Below are 14,200 nucleotides of genomic sequence, written 5' to 3'. Positions count from 1 at the left end.
CTCAAGCTCACAGAGATCTGCCTGCTTCTGCCTCCCCAAGTGCTAGGATTAAAGGTGTGCCCATGACGCCTGAGTAAATGATATTTTTAAAGCATGCCATCTGCCACACACCACACGCCAACACGGAATTCCACACAGAACGCCTCATGGTCTCTTTCTCAGCCTCATGGTCATCCTCTCACAGTCCTAGACCACGGGCCCTCTTCATGCCAAAGGTGGAAGGCCTTTACCAGCTGGCAAAAGCCACGAGCCTCACGAGACAATTAACAAGTGTGGACAAACTGTAGCCCAACTGAAATCTCACACGTGGGATTAAAACAAAACCACTTTTACACAACATACAGAGGAACCAAGACTTCCATTGCATGAGTGTGTGTGAATGTGAGTGTGAGTATGTGATGTGTGTGTATGTGTCAGGGGGGGTGGGCATGAGCGTGTGTATGTGTATGGTGTGTGTGAGTATGTTGTGAGTGTGTGTGTTTGTGTGAATGTGGGTGTTTGCACATGAGTACAGTACCCTCTGAGGCCAGAAGAGGGTGTTGGGTCTGTTTGAGCTGGCGTTGCAGGCAGCTGTGAGCCGCCTGAGACATTGCCGAGGAAATGCATTCAGGTCCTCTGGAAGGAAGTCTGACTTCCTACTGCCTGAGGCTGAGCTGTCCCTACAGCCCCTGTGGTTCCACTTTTAGATGGACCCTTAGTGTCTCAGTGTCTCCCCACATTTATTTACCTGTCTCCCCAGCTCCAGCTTCTGGAAGGCGGAGGTTGAGTCAGCTTCACCAGTGACCCTGGTATCCACCTCAGACAGAAAAAGATAATAGCAAGTCTGCCCTAAACTAATCGCTGCAACCTCTGTGCTAAGCACCTGGCTGTGTTAACTCGGGTGACCTCACAGCAATGCATGACATGACATCAGCACTGTCATCCGACTTTATGGCTGAGGAGACTGAGGCAGAGAAAGCTGATGCCGCAGTACTGGAGCCAGAAGTGCGTGCAGGCTGCCCACGCCAAGCTGTGACCCTGAGCACTGTGCCACACAAAATAGTTTGTTAGGGCTGGAGTAAGAGAAAGAAGGCACAAGTTCTCCAAAGGCCTGCTCAAGATATGTATTTTGTTACTATTTTGAGAATTTCGTATACTGTATTTTGATCATATGACCCTGTCCCCCAACACCCAACTTTGTTCTCCCTCTCTCTGTCTCTCTCTCACCCTTCCACCCCACCCCCATTCAATGTGTTGCTCTAATTCCCTTGCCTATAGGCCCTGCCTTGGTCCTTGGCTCACTTACTGTGGTCCTCGCTAAAGAAAATCGACTTGTCCCCGCATGCTGGCGCGGGTCTTGTATGCTTGGGCTTGTGTAGGTCTCCCGAATGTGCGACAATCCTGTCTACCAGTGCAGCTGCCTTGCTGTGCCTGCAAACATGGTTTCTGAATGAAGAAAAAAAAGGGGGGGAAGGACAACGGACAACATGACTGCTCCTAGGAGGAGGAGAAAGTTTATTAGAGAGAAAGGGAGTGTAGGCAGAGACAGGGACATCTGAGAGAGTCCGGAGTGGACATGACCCTGGGTGAGCTGGGCCATGTGAGGAGAGGGGGGAGGGCAACAGAGAGGGGAGAAGATCAGGTGTGGTAGCCATGGAGGCAAAGGTACCGAAAAAGAAGGGGAAACCAAAATGACTGGACTATATAGGGAAGGGCCTCTGGGGGAAGGGCAGTCCAGCCCCTGGGTTGGAGGAGTTTAGGGTAGCTGTTGGGGTAGGATAACCATACCTACCTACAGGCAGGGACTCAGGGATGCTGGGAAAACCTGGCTGCCAGGTCTGCTTTGATATCTTAAGTAGGCAGCTTAGCCTTTTGTCCCAGAGTTTGAGACTTCAGAGGTTCCTGGTAAGTCAGTCTACCCCTACCTCTTCTGCAGTATCTGTCTGTCTATCTGTCTGTCTGTCTGTCTGTCTAGCTAGCTATCTAACGACAACGTCTCACTTAACTGAGGCTGTTCTTAAACTCACTACACAGCCCAGAATGATCTTGAGCTCTTAATCCTTCTGTCTCCACCCCTGGAGTACTAGAATCAGAGACCCGTGTCTTTTTGAAAGGCATTCTAGGTGGCCCCAGGCAAGGTTTCCATCCATAACCTTTAAATCAAATCCATTCAAATCCAAGGATTTAAATTAACTGCGTGCCCTGGCTTCCTGCCAGTTTGGTTCTAGAAAACTGGAAAAGGCTAAGGACCTGACATCACGGATTTCACCTTCATTCATTCATTCATTCATTCATTCATTCATTCATTCATTCATTCATTCATTCACTGGGCCAAGCAAGCTTCAGTCCATAGAAGAGAAGAGGTGTGGAGGTGTGGGCATGGGGAGGAAGGGCTCTGGAGGCCTCCTCTCTCGGACGCCACAGCGAACAGTCCTGGATTCCCCTTAGGCAGCTCCCTTGGTTCTTCTGCAGCTGATTGTCTACACCAACATGAAATCCCAGGAATTGGGCTGAGGGAAAAACTCACTTTCCCATATGGCATAAAAAAGACTGATATTTTTAATTTCATTTTTGTTGCTGTTGGAGGTAGTGTGTGTGTGTGTGTGTGTGAGAGAGAGAGAGAGAGAGAGAGAGAGAGAGAGAGAGAGAGGAGGGATACTGTTTGCCTCAGCCATCAGGGGACAATTGTGTTGAGTCTACTCTTTTAACCTTTATGTAGGTTCCAGGGATTGGACCCAGGTTGTATGGGCTGAGCTGCAAGTGTCCTTACTAGCTGAGCCATCTTGCCAACCCCACAGAACTGGTTTTGGATGTTCCTTATAACCAGATGTGGGTGTGCTTGCCAATAATCCCAGCACTGAGAGATGAAGGCAAAAGGATCATGATAGGAATATATATATATATATATATATATATATTTATTTAGTTGGGCTAAAAGGCATCTAAGGGTTGCATTCCTGTGGAAACTCTCGAGCTGCCCTCCAAAAAGGCAGCCCCAATTTACAGCCTACCCCACCCTTCCAACGCTCTGGAGCTTATTTTTACTCTAAGTAAGAAACTCAGAAGTATTGGTCTTTTAGCAATGATACAAAACCAGTAAAGCAATATCTTTTACACTTTATTCTGTGGTGCTTTTTATTCACATGCAGAGACCCAACCTGTGGCTCTGAGTGAGTTCCTGATCAATTTTAATGGAATCAATGAGACTGTATGACATCGTGGTATCTGGTCGTGGGATTTGGTGCTCCCCGGGGAATGGATGATCCCTCCACGGTTCGGGTCTTCCTCCAGGTTAGGCAAGGATCCCTGGTTCTTTGGTCAAGCCTCAGAAAAAGTAGTTTGCTTATTTAGGAGTCTTGCAGAGAGCAGGGCAGGAGCAAAACACATTTGAACAATGTGCCGGCTAGTGTCACGTCAACTGGACACACAAACCAGGGTGATCTCAAAGGAGGGATCCTCAGTTGAGAAGATGCCTCCATAGCATCCAGCTGTAAGGTATTTTCTTGATTAGTGGTTGACGGGAGAGGGCCCAGACTATTGTGAGTGTTGCCATCTTCAGGCTGATTCTGGGTTCTATAAGAAAGCAGGCTGGGCGAGCCATATAAGGGGCAAGCCAGTAAGCAGCGCCCCTCCACGGCCTCTGCATCAGCTTCTGCCTCCAGGTTCCTGCCCTGTTTGAGTTCCTGTCCTGACTCCCTTTGATGGTGAACAGCCATATGGAAACGTAAGCTCAATAAACCTTTTCCTTCCCGAGTTGCTTTTTGCTCATGCTGTTTCAGAGCAGCCATAGAAACCCCAACTAAGACAAATACTTACCTCTGCTTCAGTCACCCGTGAAAGCTCCAGTGGGACAGCAAGGACCCCCAGAATGCTGCAGAAATGGCTAGGAGAGGTACAACCTAGAAGGAAGTGGCATGGGGATCGTGGGAAAATGAGGGAGATCACCAAAAGGATGGGAGAGATGGAGTAGAGCAAGAAACAACGAACATGAGCCAGAACACAGAGTTGGGGTGACTTTGGGCAGGAGGAGGGTTTGAGAGAAAGGGGTGGGCATGCATGGTTATAGGCTAGGAACAGCTCTTGCCTGGATCATCTATTTGGGAAGGGGACAAGGGACTAACTAGGGAGGAGGTTGGCTGCTAAAGAGTAAGGAATGAGTGGGGTTCGAGTTTTTGTTTCTCTCTCTTTCTCTCTTTTTTGTTTGCTTGTCTGTCCTTTTTTGTTGTTGTTGAGACAAGGTCTCACTACTTAGCTCTGGCTGTCCTGGAATTCACTATCCAGACCAGGATGACCTTAAACTCATGAGATCCTCCTGCTTCTGCTTCTTGAATGCTGGAATTAAAGGCATTTGCCGCTACGCGTGGCTCTCTCTCACTGCTCTCTTTTTCTTTCTTTCTTTTATTATTTGTTATTTATTAATTTATTTTTGAGGCAAGCTCTCATGCCTGGGCTTGAACTCAATCAAAGCCAAGGACGATCTGGACTCCAGGTCACTTCCCACTGGCCACTTCCCAAGTGTTGGATTGTTGTGGAAATCTCCCTGGAATGAGCACTCTGACCCCAATGAGAGTGGAAGAGAGAGGTCACCAGATGGGCGGAAGCCAGAATAGGTCCTAAAAGACTTTGATCCCAGGTCCAGTTTTATACCCTAAAACTCAAGATGGGGCAGGCAAGAAAAGCGAGATTTTACAGAAGCATACATGGCAATCAGCAGGTTGTCAGGTGAAATGACCCATCGGTTCAGCTACTTCTCTGGTCATTCTGTTCCAGGTAGCAAGTGGCGCCATGCTTTGCAAATAGTCAGTGCTAGCAGTGCTCTAGGTAAGTCACTAAAGAAAGAAAATTGGCTTTTTCTTCCTTGTTCTACTTCAGGATTACAGGCATGAGCCACCTTGCCCAGTTCAAAGGTTCACATTTTGACGATTATATTAGAGGGCTCCACTTTGCCTGTCAGTCAGGAGGCGGGGAAGCTCCTCCCACATTCTCCTGCCACCACAGTGTCCTGCTCAAAGACATGGAGCACTCAGGTAAAATGGGGGTATGGCCACACAAGCCTGTGACCTCAGCGATGGAGATGGAGACAGGCAGACTTTAGGAGACTGATGGCCAGCCGGCCTCACTGAAATAGAGAGCTTCAAGTTGTGGGAGAGACCCTATCTCAAGAACTGAGGCAGGGAGGAACCGAGTTTGGCAGTCCAGGCTTTTAATCACAGCACTCAGGAGGCTGACGCACTGGGGCACAGGAGGATTCAAGGCCGGCCTCCATCTACATAGTGAGACTGTGTCTCAAATAATAATTATGACAATAGCATGGAGAACAACAGAGGGAAACACTGGTTCCCTCCTCTGGCCTCTGCATGTGCACACCCTCTCCCATGGTAAATAAATCAATAATTTATGAAGCTTATACTCGGATTGTTTTGGGTTCCTGGGTATGGCGCAGGTGGGGGGAAAGGAAGAGTGTGTCAGAATGTGATACCCCGGAATTCACCTAGGACTGAGCCCAGCCACTGTGACCTCAGCACTCATGCTCAGGCGCCCTCCAGCAGGGTGTACATCCTAAGCATAAACAGAAGAGTCCCATCAGCAGTCAGCGGGGCCTCTTTTCATGCTTTATTTTTATTTCACGTGAACTGGTGTTTGCCCGAATGTATGTCTGTGTGAGGGTGTCAACTGGAGTTAGAGACAGTTGTGAGCTTCTCTCTGGGGCTGGGAATTGAACCTGGGTCCTCTGGTAGAGAAGCCAGTACTCTTAGCTGCTGATCCATCTCTCCAGCCCCAAGTCATGTTTTTTTTTTTTTTTTTTCCTTTGAGATGGGGTTTCTCTGTGTAGCCTTGGCTGTCCTGGACTCTCTTTGTAGACCAGACTGGCCTCAAACTCACAGAGATCCACCTGCCTCTGGCTCCCTGAGTGCTGGGATTAAAGGCCTGCGCCACCATGCCTGGCTTCCAAGTCATGGTTCTAGTGTGAGGCACCGTTGAATTTTCTGAGCTGGAAGAACAGGCAACTGAAGAACATAGGGAAATGGCAAACAGAGAAAGAATGAAACCTCAATTACCACCACTAAATGTCAGAAACTCCAGTAGGCTTCAGTTCCACAAAACCTCAATTTTGTTGTCGAAATTAAGCCCCTGGCTATCTATCTCTGATTCTTTGACCTTCTTTCTTTCTTTGAGACAGGGCTGTTCTTTCTTTCTTTGTGTAGCCTCAGCTGTTCTGGAGCTAGCTCTGTAGACCCAGCTGGCCTTGAACTCACAGAGATCACCTTCCTCTGCCTTGCACTGGGATTAAAGGTATGTGCCACTGCTTCTCATCCTCTTCTCTGGTCCCTCTGCTCAGCTATCACAGAACTTGCTTTCTTTTCCTTTTCTTTCCTTTTCTTTCCTTTCTTTCCCTTTTTTTTTTTTTTTTTTTAAAGATTTGTTTTGTTTTGGTTTCAGGTTTTTTTGTTTGTTTGTTTTTTGTTTTGTTAAAACAAGGCTACTCTGTGTAGCTTTGGCTATCCTACACTAGCTTTGTAGACCAGGCTGGCCTTGAACTTACAGTGATCTGCCTGCATCTGACTCCCTCAAGTGCTGGGTTGACTACAGGGGAGCGTCAACGCAAGATTTAAGATTTTCATCGTTGTTTTGATTTTTTTTTTTCTGGTGTCAGCACAGTGATGTGAGGAGCTCTGAGTTCAGCCCGAACCCTGCCATCAGAGGGTCTGGGAGGCTGGTGGTAGGAGATGGTCAGGAGAGGATAGCCAGGAAACAGCTTCATCCAATGACGGATCAGCTTAACTCTATTTTAAGATTAGAAGCCATCGCGTTACAAGGTCAAAATAAGTTTATTCCTGTCTAAAACTTCAGTTTGACCATGTTGACCCAGTTTTCTGGAATTTGACATGTTCCACACTCTATATATCAGCATGACCACCCTGATAAGATGTTCTGCCAAGTTTCCCCTGGAAATCCCCCAATCTTGAAAACTCCCTGAATCTTGAAATTTTTGTGTTGTATAAATCCCACATACTTCTATATGTGATGTTTTTTCAAACCCCGGTTTATGGAGATGGCCCTGTCTGACAGAAAATAAAGCCTGCTTAGTATGACTAAAAGAATTTGTGTAATGTTCTTTGCTTTTGTCCGGGGGGATTAACACGGTGAAAGAGAGAGCCTCGAGCTGATCGAGCCACAGACCCTGCGGTACAAGTTTCTGCAGCCGGTTCTGCTTCTGGGAAACCAGAGATTTGCTGGCGTGGACATCTGGGTCCACGTAAAGGGGACTTCTCTACATGACCAGATTTATGCTATTCAACAGTCGGCCCCCAAAACCCTGGTGGTTTATTACTTGACAGGTCCTCGCTGGTATCCCACCCTGCTGCAAATCCAAAAAGTTCACAATCCTAAAGATAAACCCATTTCAGGGAGCGTAGAATTTTAATGTTTTAAAAAAGATGTGTGTGTGTGTGTGTGTGTGTGTGTGTTGGGGGTGCTTGCATACATGTATAAGCACCCATGTTATTACTTTTTATTTTTATTTTTTTACAGTCATACTCTGTAACCTGAGCCATTTGCCTGGTCCCCTAAATAAACTGCAATGAAAATTTTCATAAGCGTGGACCTGAAGGTGTAACCAACAGGATTCCATGTCGGGTAAACTGTGGTAGTGTGTGCTTTATACCTGTGGTTTGCATCTGTAGCCTCACAGTTGCTCTATTCAAAGTTATTACTTATTTACGAATTTATTTTTGAGTCGGGGACTCAAACACCCCAAGCTGGCATGGAGTTAAGGATGACCTTAAATTTCTGATTTTCCAGACTTCACCCTCTGGAATCACAGGCATGCTACACCACGCTAGGCACATTGACCATTTTCAGACCAGAATTAGATGTGTACTCTCTGTTCTGCCTACACTACAGGTTGCTAGGTTACACGCCTTTTTCCCTTTACGCCTCTGTAGGAGGAAAACTTCATTTCCCATGAACACGTGCAAGCGTCGCCGCCACGTAGCGTCGCGTCGTCGCTCGCGCTCTTTATAACCACTTCCGCCCGCGCGCCACTTCCTTTCTTCTCGGCGGCTCGCCACGGCGAGATGGCGGTACAGATTTCCAAGAAGAGAAAGGTACGCGTCTGGGCCTGGCCCGGGTTCTGGAGGTGCCGGTGAGACTCGTGGCTCCGTGTCCGATCTTGGGGAGCGGCTACGGTCGCCTGGCGTCTCCGCGGGCCGCGGATGGCCGCGGATTGGGTGCTGGGAGGCCCGGTCGAGCGCAGTGTGGCTGGGGAAGGGAGGAACAAACTCCTCAGGTCTGGGCCGAGGAGAACAGCGGGCGCCTCCGGTCTGGCGCTAGACGCCTTTGAACGTTTCTTGGTCGCCATAGTTAGCAACCCTGTGGCGCAGCCTAAGGGCGTGCGCCATCAAATCGAACCCAGCGTCCTTGGTAAGTGAAGTGCCGTGTTCGCTTCTCCGTGTGATGCAGCAGTCGGCCTCAGTCGAAAGTCTCCTGGCTGTTGGTGTGCTCGCTCTGGGGACCTCGAATAACAGCGTTCCTGTGGTTAATTTTTTTGTCATTCAATGGGGAAGAAGCGTGTGAAAATAAATCATAGGGTTTAAAAATGGATGGCCTGTTTGTGCGTACGCACACAGATAGTAACGCTGTTGTCCACAGGCTGGTTTTAGGATTTGTCCTCTCATTTCCCAGGTACAAGTTTCTGTGTTGAATGAACGGCGGGTGTGCCACATGAGGACAAATTTTAGGTCCTCAGTGTGTAGAGCAGCTCATTTTAAAGCCCTTCAAGAAAAGTTGGGTCTGACTAGCAGATGTTTTAATTGTCCAGAGTGCTGCTTTCTGTGGCATGGCTGAAGGCATTATGGTCAAAGAAATGTCTTGATGACCATGACCTTCAAAAAATTGAGGAAGGGTTGCTGCATTCCTGCAGGGTTTTTTATTCTGAACTTGCTTCTTTGGTTTAGTTTGTGGCTGATGGCATCTTCAAAGCTGAACTGAATGAGTTTCTCACTCGGGAGTTGGCTGAAGATGGCTACTCTGGAGTCGAAGTCCGAGTTACACCAACCAGAACAGAAATCATTATTTTAGCCACCAGGTAAAAATGTAGTTGCCTATAATCACTGTGTGTGCTAAGATGCTGTGCAAGTTTGCCACAACCAGTGAACCTGGTCTTGGTGAGTGTAATTGTCTTGAGACTGCGTTTGAAAAGAATGTACCTAATTCTTTCCATTTAACTTGTATACTTTTGCCTTGTGGTAGATGGCTGGTGAGATTGAGTAGATTATACCTTTCTCTTCTGCAGAACACAGAATGTTCTTGGGGAGAAGGGTCGTCGGATCAGAGAGTTGACTGCAGTGGTCCAGAAGAGGTTCGGCTTCCCTGAGGGTAGCGTAGAGGTGAGGTCGCCTGGCGTACCTACTGGAGGTTTTAGTCTGAATTTAAATGTGGCAGTCGTAGAATGGTACTATTGAAACCTTGGACGTGAATATTACTGGTTTGATATTTTGTCAGTTTTCTTCTAAGCATCATGGGTGCAATGCATGGAAGGGCGTATCTGTTACTCTGGTATCCAGAAAGCAGGATGCTGGTCAGTGCAGAGGCAGTCAGGGAACAGTATGCTTAAACTTATGGAGGGATATTTTGGTGGTTTCATTTGTGTATCGAAATGATATAGGTGGCTTGGCTATCTCATTCCTCTGCCTAGTGGTTTTGGGGAACCAGATTAGAAGGGCAATTCAGCCAAAATCACTGCCACACGTGGGTAGTGGAAATGCTTCAGTATTTAAGGGCTATTACAATGACTTAATTGAACATTGTTGAGTAATAGGCATGTACTTTGCTTCCTTTAAAGCTTTATGCAGAGAAGGTGGCCACAAGAGGTCTGTGTGCCATTGCCCAGGCAGAGTCTCTACGCTACAAACTCCTAGGAGGGCTTGCTGTGCGAAGGTAAGTGTTGTGAGACATGATGGTCATGTCTTCATGGATCAGTGTGATTTTGTTAGGAGATAACCTCATTGACAGTCTGCTAGAGTAACAGTGTAGCCATGCTCTCTGAACTTTGGGCACACTAGACAGTGAAGGGCCTGTTGTGGGTGACATCTGCCTATATATAGCCCCCAACAATTGGGAGACTTGAGTTGGAAGTTTTATTTAGTCATGGGCCAGCCTCCGCTACACTATGAACCCTTAAAGAATAGTGCTGTAACAGAGTAATGTGTAGGGTACATTGGATAGAACAAGAATCCTATCTGGAAGGGAACATCTGTCTTTGCTTTGTGAGGTTTAGGGAGGGCCTTGATAGGTGGGCTGTAGAGCATCCTGCTGCTGTGCCTGTGTAGGGTATCTGCCTGGTGGGTAGAAATTTAGTGCTTCTGGGATACTACATGTTTCAAAGCAAGCTAGAAGTCATGCAGCTCTTGGCATTCACTTTTGTGGGGACTACAAAGAGAACGGTTCTAATGGGAAAGAGCTCAAAATGAAACCATTTAAAACACTAAATTAGCTGGGTATGATATATCGCCCACCCCCGAGGTGGGGAATCAACAATCAAAAGCAAGCCTTAGCTGCATAGTAGAGGTTAACCTGGAGGGAAGGCCTTGTTTTAAAAAAAAGCTATCCCTGTTAAGTTGTGTGGCACTGAGAAGTGATGTGAGGGTTGGGGCCTCTGCCTAAGGTGGTCTGACTTTGTTTTTAAAATTGTACTACCTTGCCTTAATTTTGAGGTTTAGGTGTTGAAAAGGCCAAGTTAAGCTAGTTGTGGTGGTGGTGCATACCTTTAATCCCAGCAGAGGCAGGCTTGGGTCGCTGAGTTCGAGGCCAGCCTGTTTTACGAGGCAAGCCCAGAACAGCTAAGGCTACACAGAGAAGCTGTCTCAGGAACAGCCAAAAAAAAAAAAAAAAAAAAAAGGAAGCCCGTCTAAAAGATGATTTTTGTTTTTGTTTTTTCATATACCCTCATGCTCAGGTTCTTCCCCAAGGCAGTCATTGAATTACTGGGCAGGCCAAACTCACACAGCTATTTTCCAAATCTCTTATTTAATCTATACTGTATAGATTTGTGAGTGCATGAAGACTAGAAGGCAACTGTGGAGTCATGTTCCCTTATTTTGGTTTTCTGTTTTTTTGTTTGTTTTTTTAAGACCGTCTTTGTAGCCTTGGCTGTCCTAGATTTGCTTTGTAAACCAAGCTGGCCTTGAACTCAGAAATCTGCCTGCCTCTGCCTTAGTAGACTGCTGGGATTATAGGTGTGTGTCACCAAGCCAGGCTATGTTCTCTTCCCTTACACTGGTGTTAAGCTCTGTCAGGTTTTTGTCGGGTTTGCCTTTGGTAGCAAGTACCTTTTTGTGCTGAACTGTCTCTGCTGTCAGGACAGGTATTTTTGGAGACAAGGCCTCACTACAAAGTCCTGGCTGGTCTGGAACTTGCAGAGACCTACCAGCCTTTGCCTTGGAGTGCTGTATTAAAGGTATACAGTACAGCACACACCCAGTGGAGTGGATATTTTTGAAAAGCACTTGCTTTGTGGCCTCTAGATAGCCCCTTCGTTGAGAAGTACACAAAATAAAAGCCCCTAAGCACTGCTGGCGAATTAGAAGAACCTTTAGGCTTATGAGAAAAATTAAAAGCTGGACTTGGTGGCCCATACATCTAATCCCAGCACTAGGGAGGCAGAGGCAGGAGAAATCTGAGACCAGCCTGGCATAAGGCCACACAGAGAACCGTCTCAACAAAAACTAAGCCAGGCGTCGTGGTGCGCACCTTTAATCTCAGCAGGCCATCTCTGATTTGAAGGTCAGCTAAGGCTACAGTGAGACCCTGACGCAACCTTTTTGTGTCAAGACTGTTGTGTGTCTCTGTAGCCTTGGCTGTCCAGGCTGGCCTCGAACTTGGGGACCCACCTGCCCCTGCCTACACAGGTGCTGGGATTACTTTAAGATTCATTTATTAACATACACTGTTCGGCCTGCATATACGTGCCAGAAGAGGGCCTCCTAGGTGGTTATCAGCTACCATGTGGTTTCTGGGACTTGAACTCAGAACCTCTGGAAAAGCAGTCAGTAGTAACCTGAGTCCTCTCTCCAGCCCAGCTAGAGGTGATTCTAACGTTCAGGCCAAGGTTGAAAAGCATTGATCACTGAGTTGCTGTTTTGATAGAGCTCTTCAGTTTGATAGGTTTCTTCAGTCGGCCATTGGGAAGATATTAATGGGAAAACCAAGTCTTTTTTTTTTTTTAAGCTTTGTGGAATGGGCAGACAGATTGTGCATTTGGTAATAACAGATACATCTTTCCAAAGGGCGTGCTATGGTGTGCTTCGATTCATTATGGAGAGTGGGGCCAAGGGCTGCGAGGTGGTGGTGTCTGGGAAGCTCCGGGGACAGAGGGCCAAGTCCATGAAGTTTGTGGATGGCCTGATGATTCACAGCGGAGACCCTGTGAACTACTACGTTGACACTGCCGTGCGCCATGTGCTCCTCAGACAAGGTGAGCAGCTGCACTGGGAAGGGAGCCGGGGGCCCATCTACTGTGCAGCTGAGCTAACTAAATAGTGCTGGTGGCTAGGAACACCTAGGGTGGAGTTGAGCATTTCTAGTCGTATGTTGCATGTTATGGTAAGTCTACCATGGAAGATTTTCGTTAGTTACAGGGGCTGTGACATGCATTGCTGAAATGGTCAAGCTAACTGTTGTCTTAGCCATAGCCATCTGTGTGCCCTTCAGTGATGATACGATGACGAGTCAGAAAGGTCACATCTTGCTCTTGGTGTCCTTGTCAGTGCCATGTTCTGTGGTGCTGTTCATGGTTCCTTTAGCAAAAGTGTCCTGCATACTGATTGATTTAGAGGCATTTGTCTGAGAAGGGACCAGATCTCAGTGCTTTTGAGCAGATACTGCTGTCTTCTGTATGTCCTCTTGTGTAGGGAGAGAATTCCCAGCTCAGTCCCAACCCTGGTGTCTTTTAGGTGTGCTGGGCATCAAAGTGAAGATCATGCTGCCCTGGGACCCTAGTGGTAAGATCGGCCCCAAGAAGCCTCTGCCTGATCATGTGAGCATTGTGGAACCAAAAGATGAAATCTTGCCCACCACTCCGATCTCAGAACAGAAGGGTGGGAAGCCAGAGCCACCTGCCATGCCCCAGCCAGTGCCTACAGCATAACAGGTATGCCTGCAGTGAGCTTCCTGGGCCAAACATGTGGTTGGCTTGTTCCTTCTACCTCTGGTGTTTCCTAGGAGGTGTGAATAGCATTTTCGCTTCATGTGGGAGGAAGGATACAAGTTGGTCTATGGTGCCCAATTGACCCACAAGTCTGTTGTGGGTCACAAGAATGAGTGTTTTCAAGAGTTTCCAGATGCTCTTGTTCTTAGCCCTTCAGCAGTGGCCTTGTCAAGGTGGTAGCAAGCTGGGTGGTGTTTGAGGCAGACACTGAGTGGGAGTGGGCACTGCATAGTGAATGAAAGCATGCTGCTGAGTTTCTTACCGTTGTTATTTTCTTTTATTCCAGGGTCTTGGCAGCTGTATCCGGAGGCTGGATCTTGTCCTATTTAACAAAGACGTTTAATAAAATCTTGCACAAAGAGATAAATAAGGCCTGACTGGATTGTGTCCAGTGTTCAGCTGATGAGTTATGTTGGCCTGTGGAGCATTGCTTATTAGTTGAAGCTGGAGGGCTTGAGCAGAGCTGACCAGAGAAGCCGTGAGTCAGTGATGGCTGGTGACTGCAGGGCAGCACTCGACCCTGGGTTGAAAGCCGTTCAGGGTTAGAAGAGTAGTTAGGCTTCAGTGCTCATGACAGAACCCAGCTCCTTGCATATAGCAAGCATATACCTTGTATGGTTCACTCCCCATCGGGAGTGCCTCTTCTCCCTCTGCGATGTAGGAGTGCTCTGTGGGCAAAGATGCTTTCTATGAAAGCCTGTGTGCTGTGGGATGCACGCACCCTATATGTAGAGTAAACTGGCCTGTTTTATCATGCTGTGCTATTACAGTGTCAGCAGCCCTAAATAAAAAGGGAATTTTGGGTGCCATTGAGCTTAAAGCTCAGAACATACAGCTGTCATTAGAATCCATATTTCTAAGTTCTGTACTTGATCCATTATGTTTGGAAAATTCAGAAATTATCTAGCTTATTTACCACAATGTCTTTGAAGCCTTTACTATTGATGTGTTTTGTGGGGAATTAAAATAAGCTTGGAAATCTGGTGCTGTGTTTGGTGAGAGGACTAAGAAGCT

General features: G+C 47.3%; 1 protein-coding gene and 1 non-coding gene across 2 annotated transcripts; both read left to right on the top strand.

The window, feature by feature from the left end:
* The first annotated feature begins 8,033 nt into the window (after positions 1-8,033).
* On the top strand, positions 8,034-13,556 carry Rps3 (ribosomal protein S3). The gene is made up of 7 exons (XM_055623369.1): positions 8,034-8,087; positions 8,937-9,067; positions 9,275-9,368; positions 9,824-9,918; positions 12,267-12,454; positions 12,933-13,129; positions 13,473-13,556. The coding sequence occupies exons 1-6, from the start codon at positions 8,058-8,060 to the stop codon at positions 13,124-13,126; spliced, it is 732 nt and encodes a 243-aa protein (XP_055479344.1). The 5' UTR covers positions 8,034-8,057; the 3' UTR covers positions 13,127-13,129; positions 13,473-13,556.
* On the top strand, positions 12,685-12,831 carry LOC129688771 (small nucleolar RNA SNORD15). The gene has a single exon (XR_008721991.1). It is a non-coding gene; the product is annotated as a small nucleolar RNA SNORD15 (small nucleolar RNA).
* Positions 13,557-14,200: the final 644 nt, after the last annotated feature.

The sequence above is a fragment of the Psammomys obesus genome, unplaced genomic scaffold, assembly GCF_907164565.1.
Source record: "Psammomys obesus unplaced genomic scaffold, mPsaObe1.curated_primary_1811, whole genome shotgun sequence".
Taxonomy (NCBI): Eukaryota; Metazoa; Chordata; class Mammalia; order Rodentia; family Muridae; genus Psammomys; species Psammomys obesus.
This window is presented reverse-complemented; position numbering and strand designations above follow the sequence as displayed.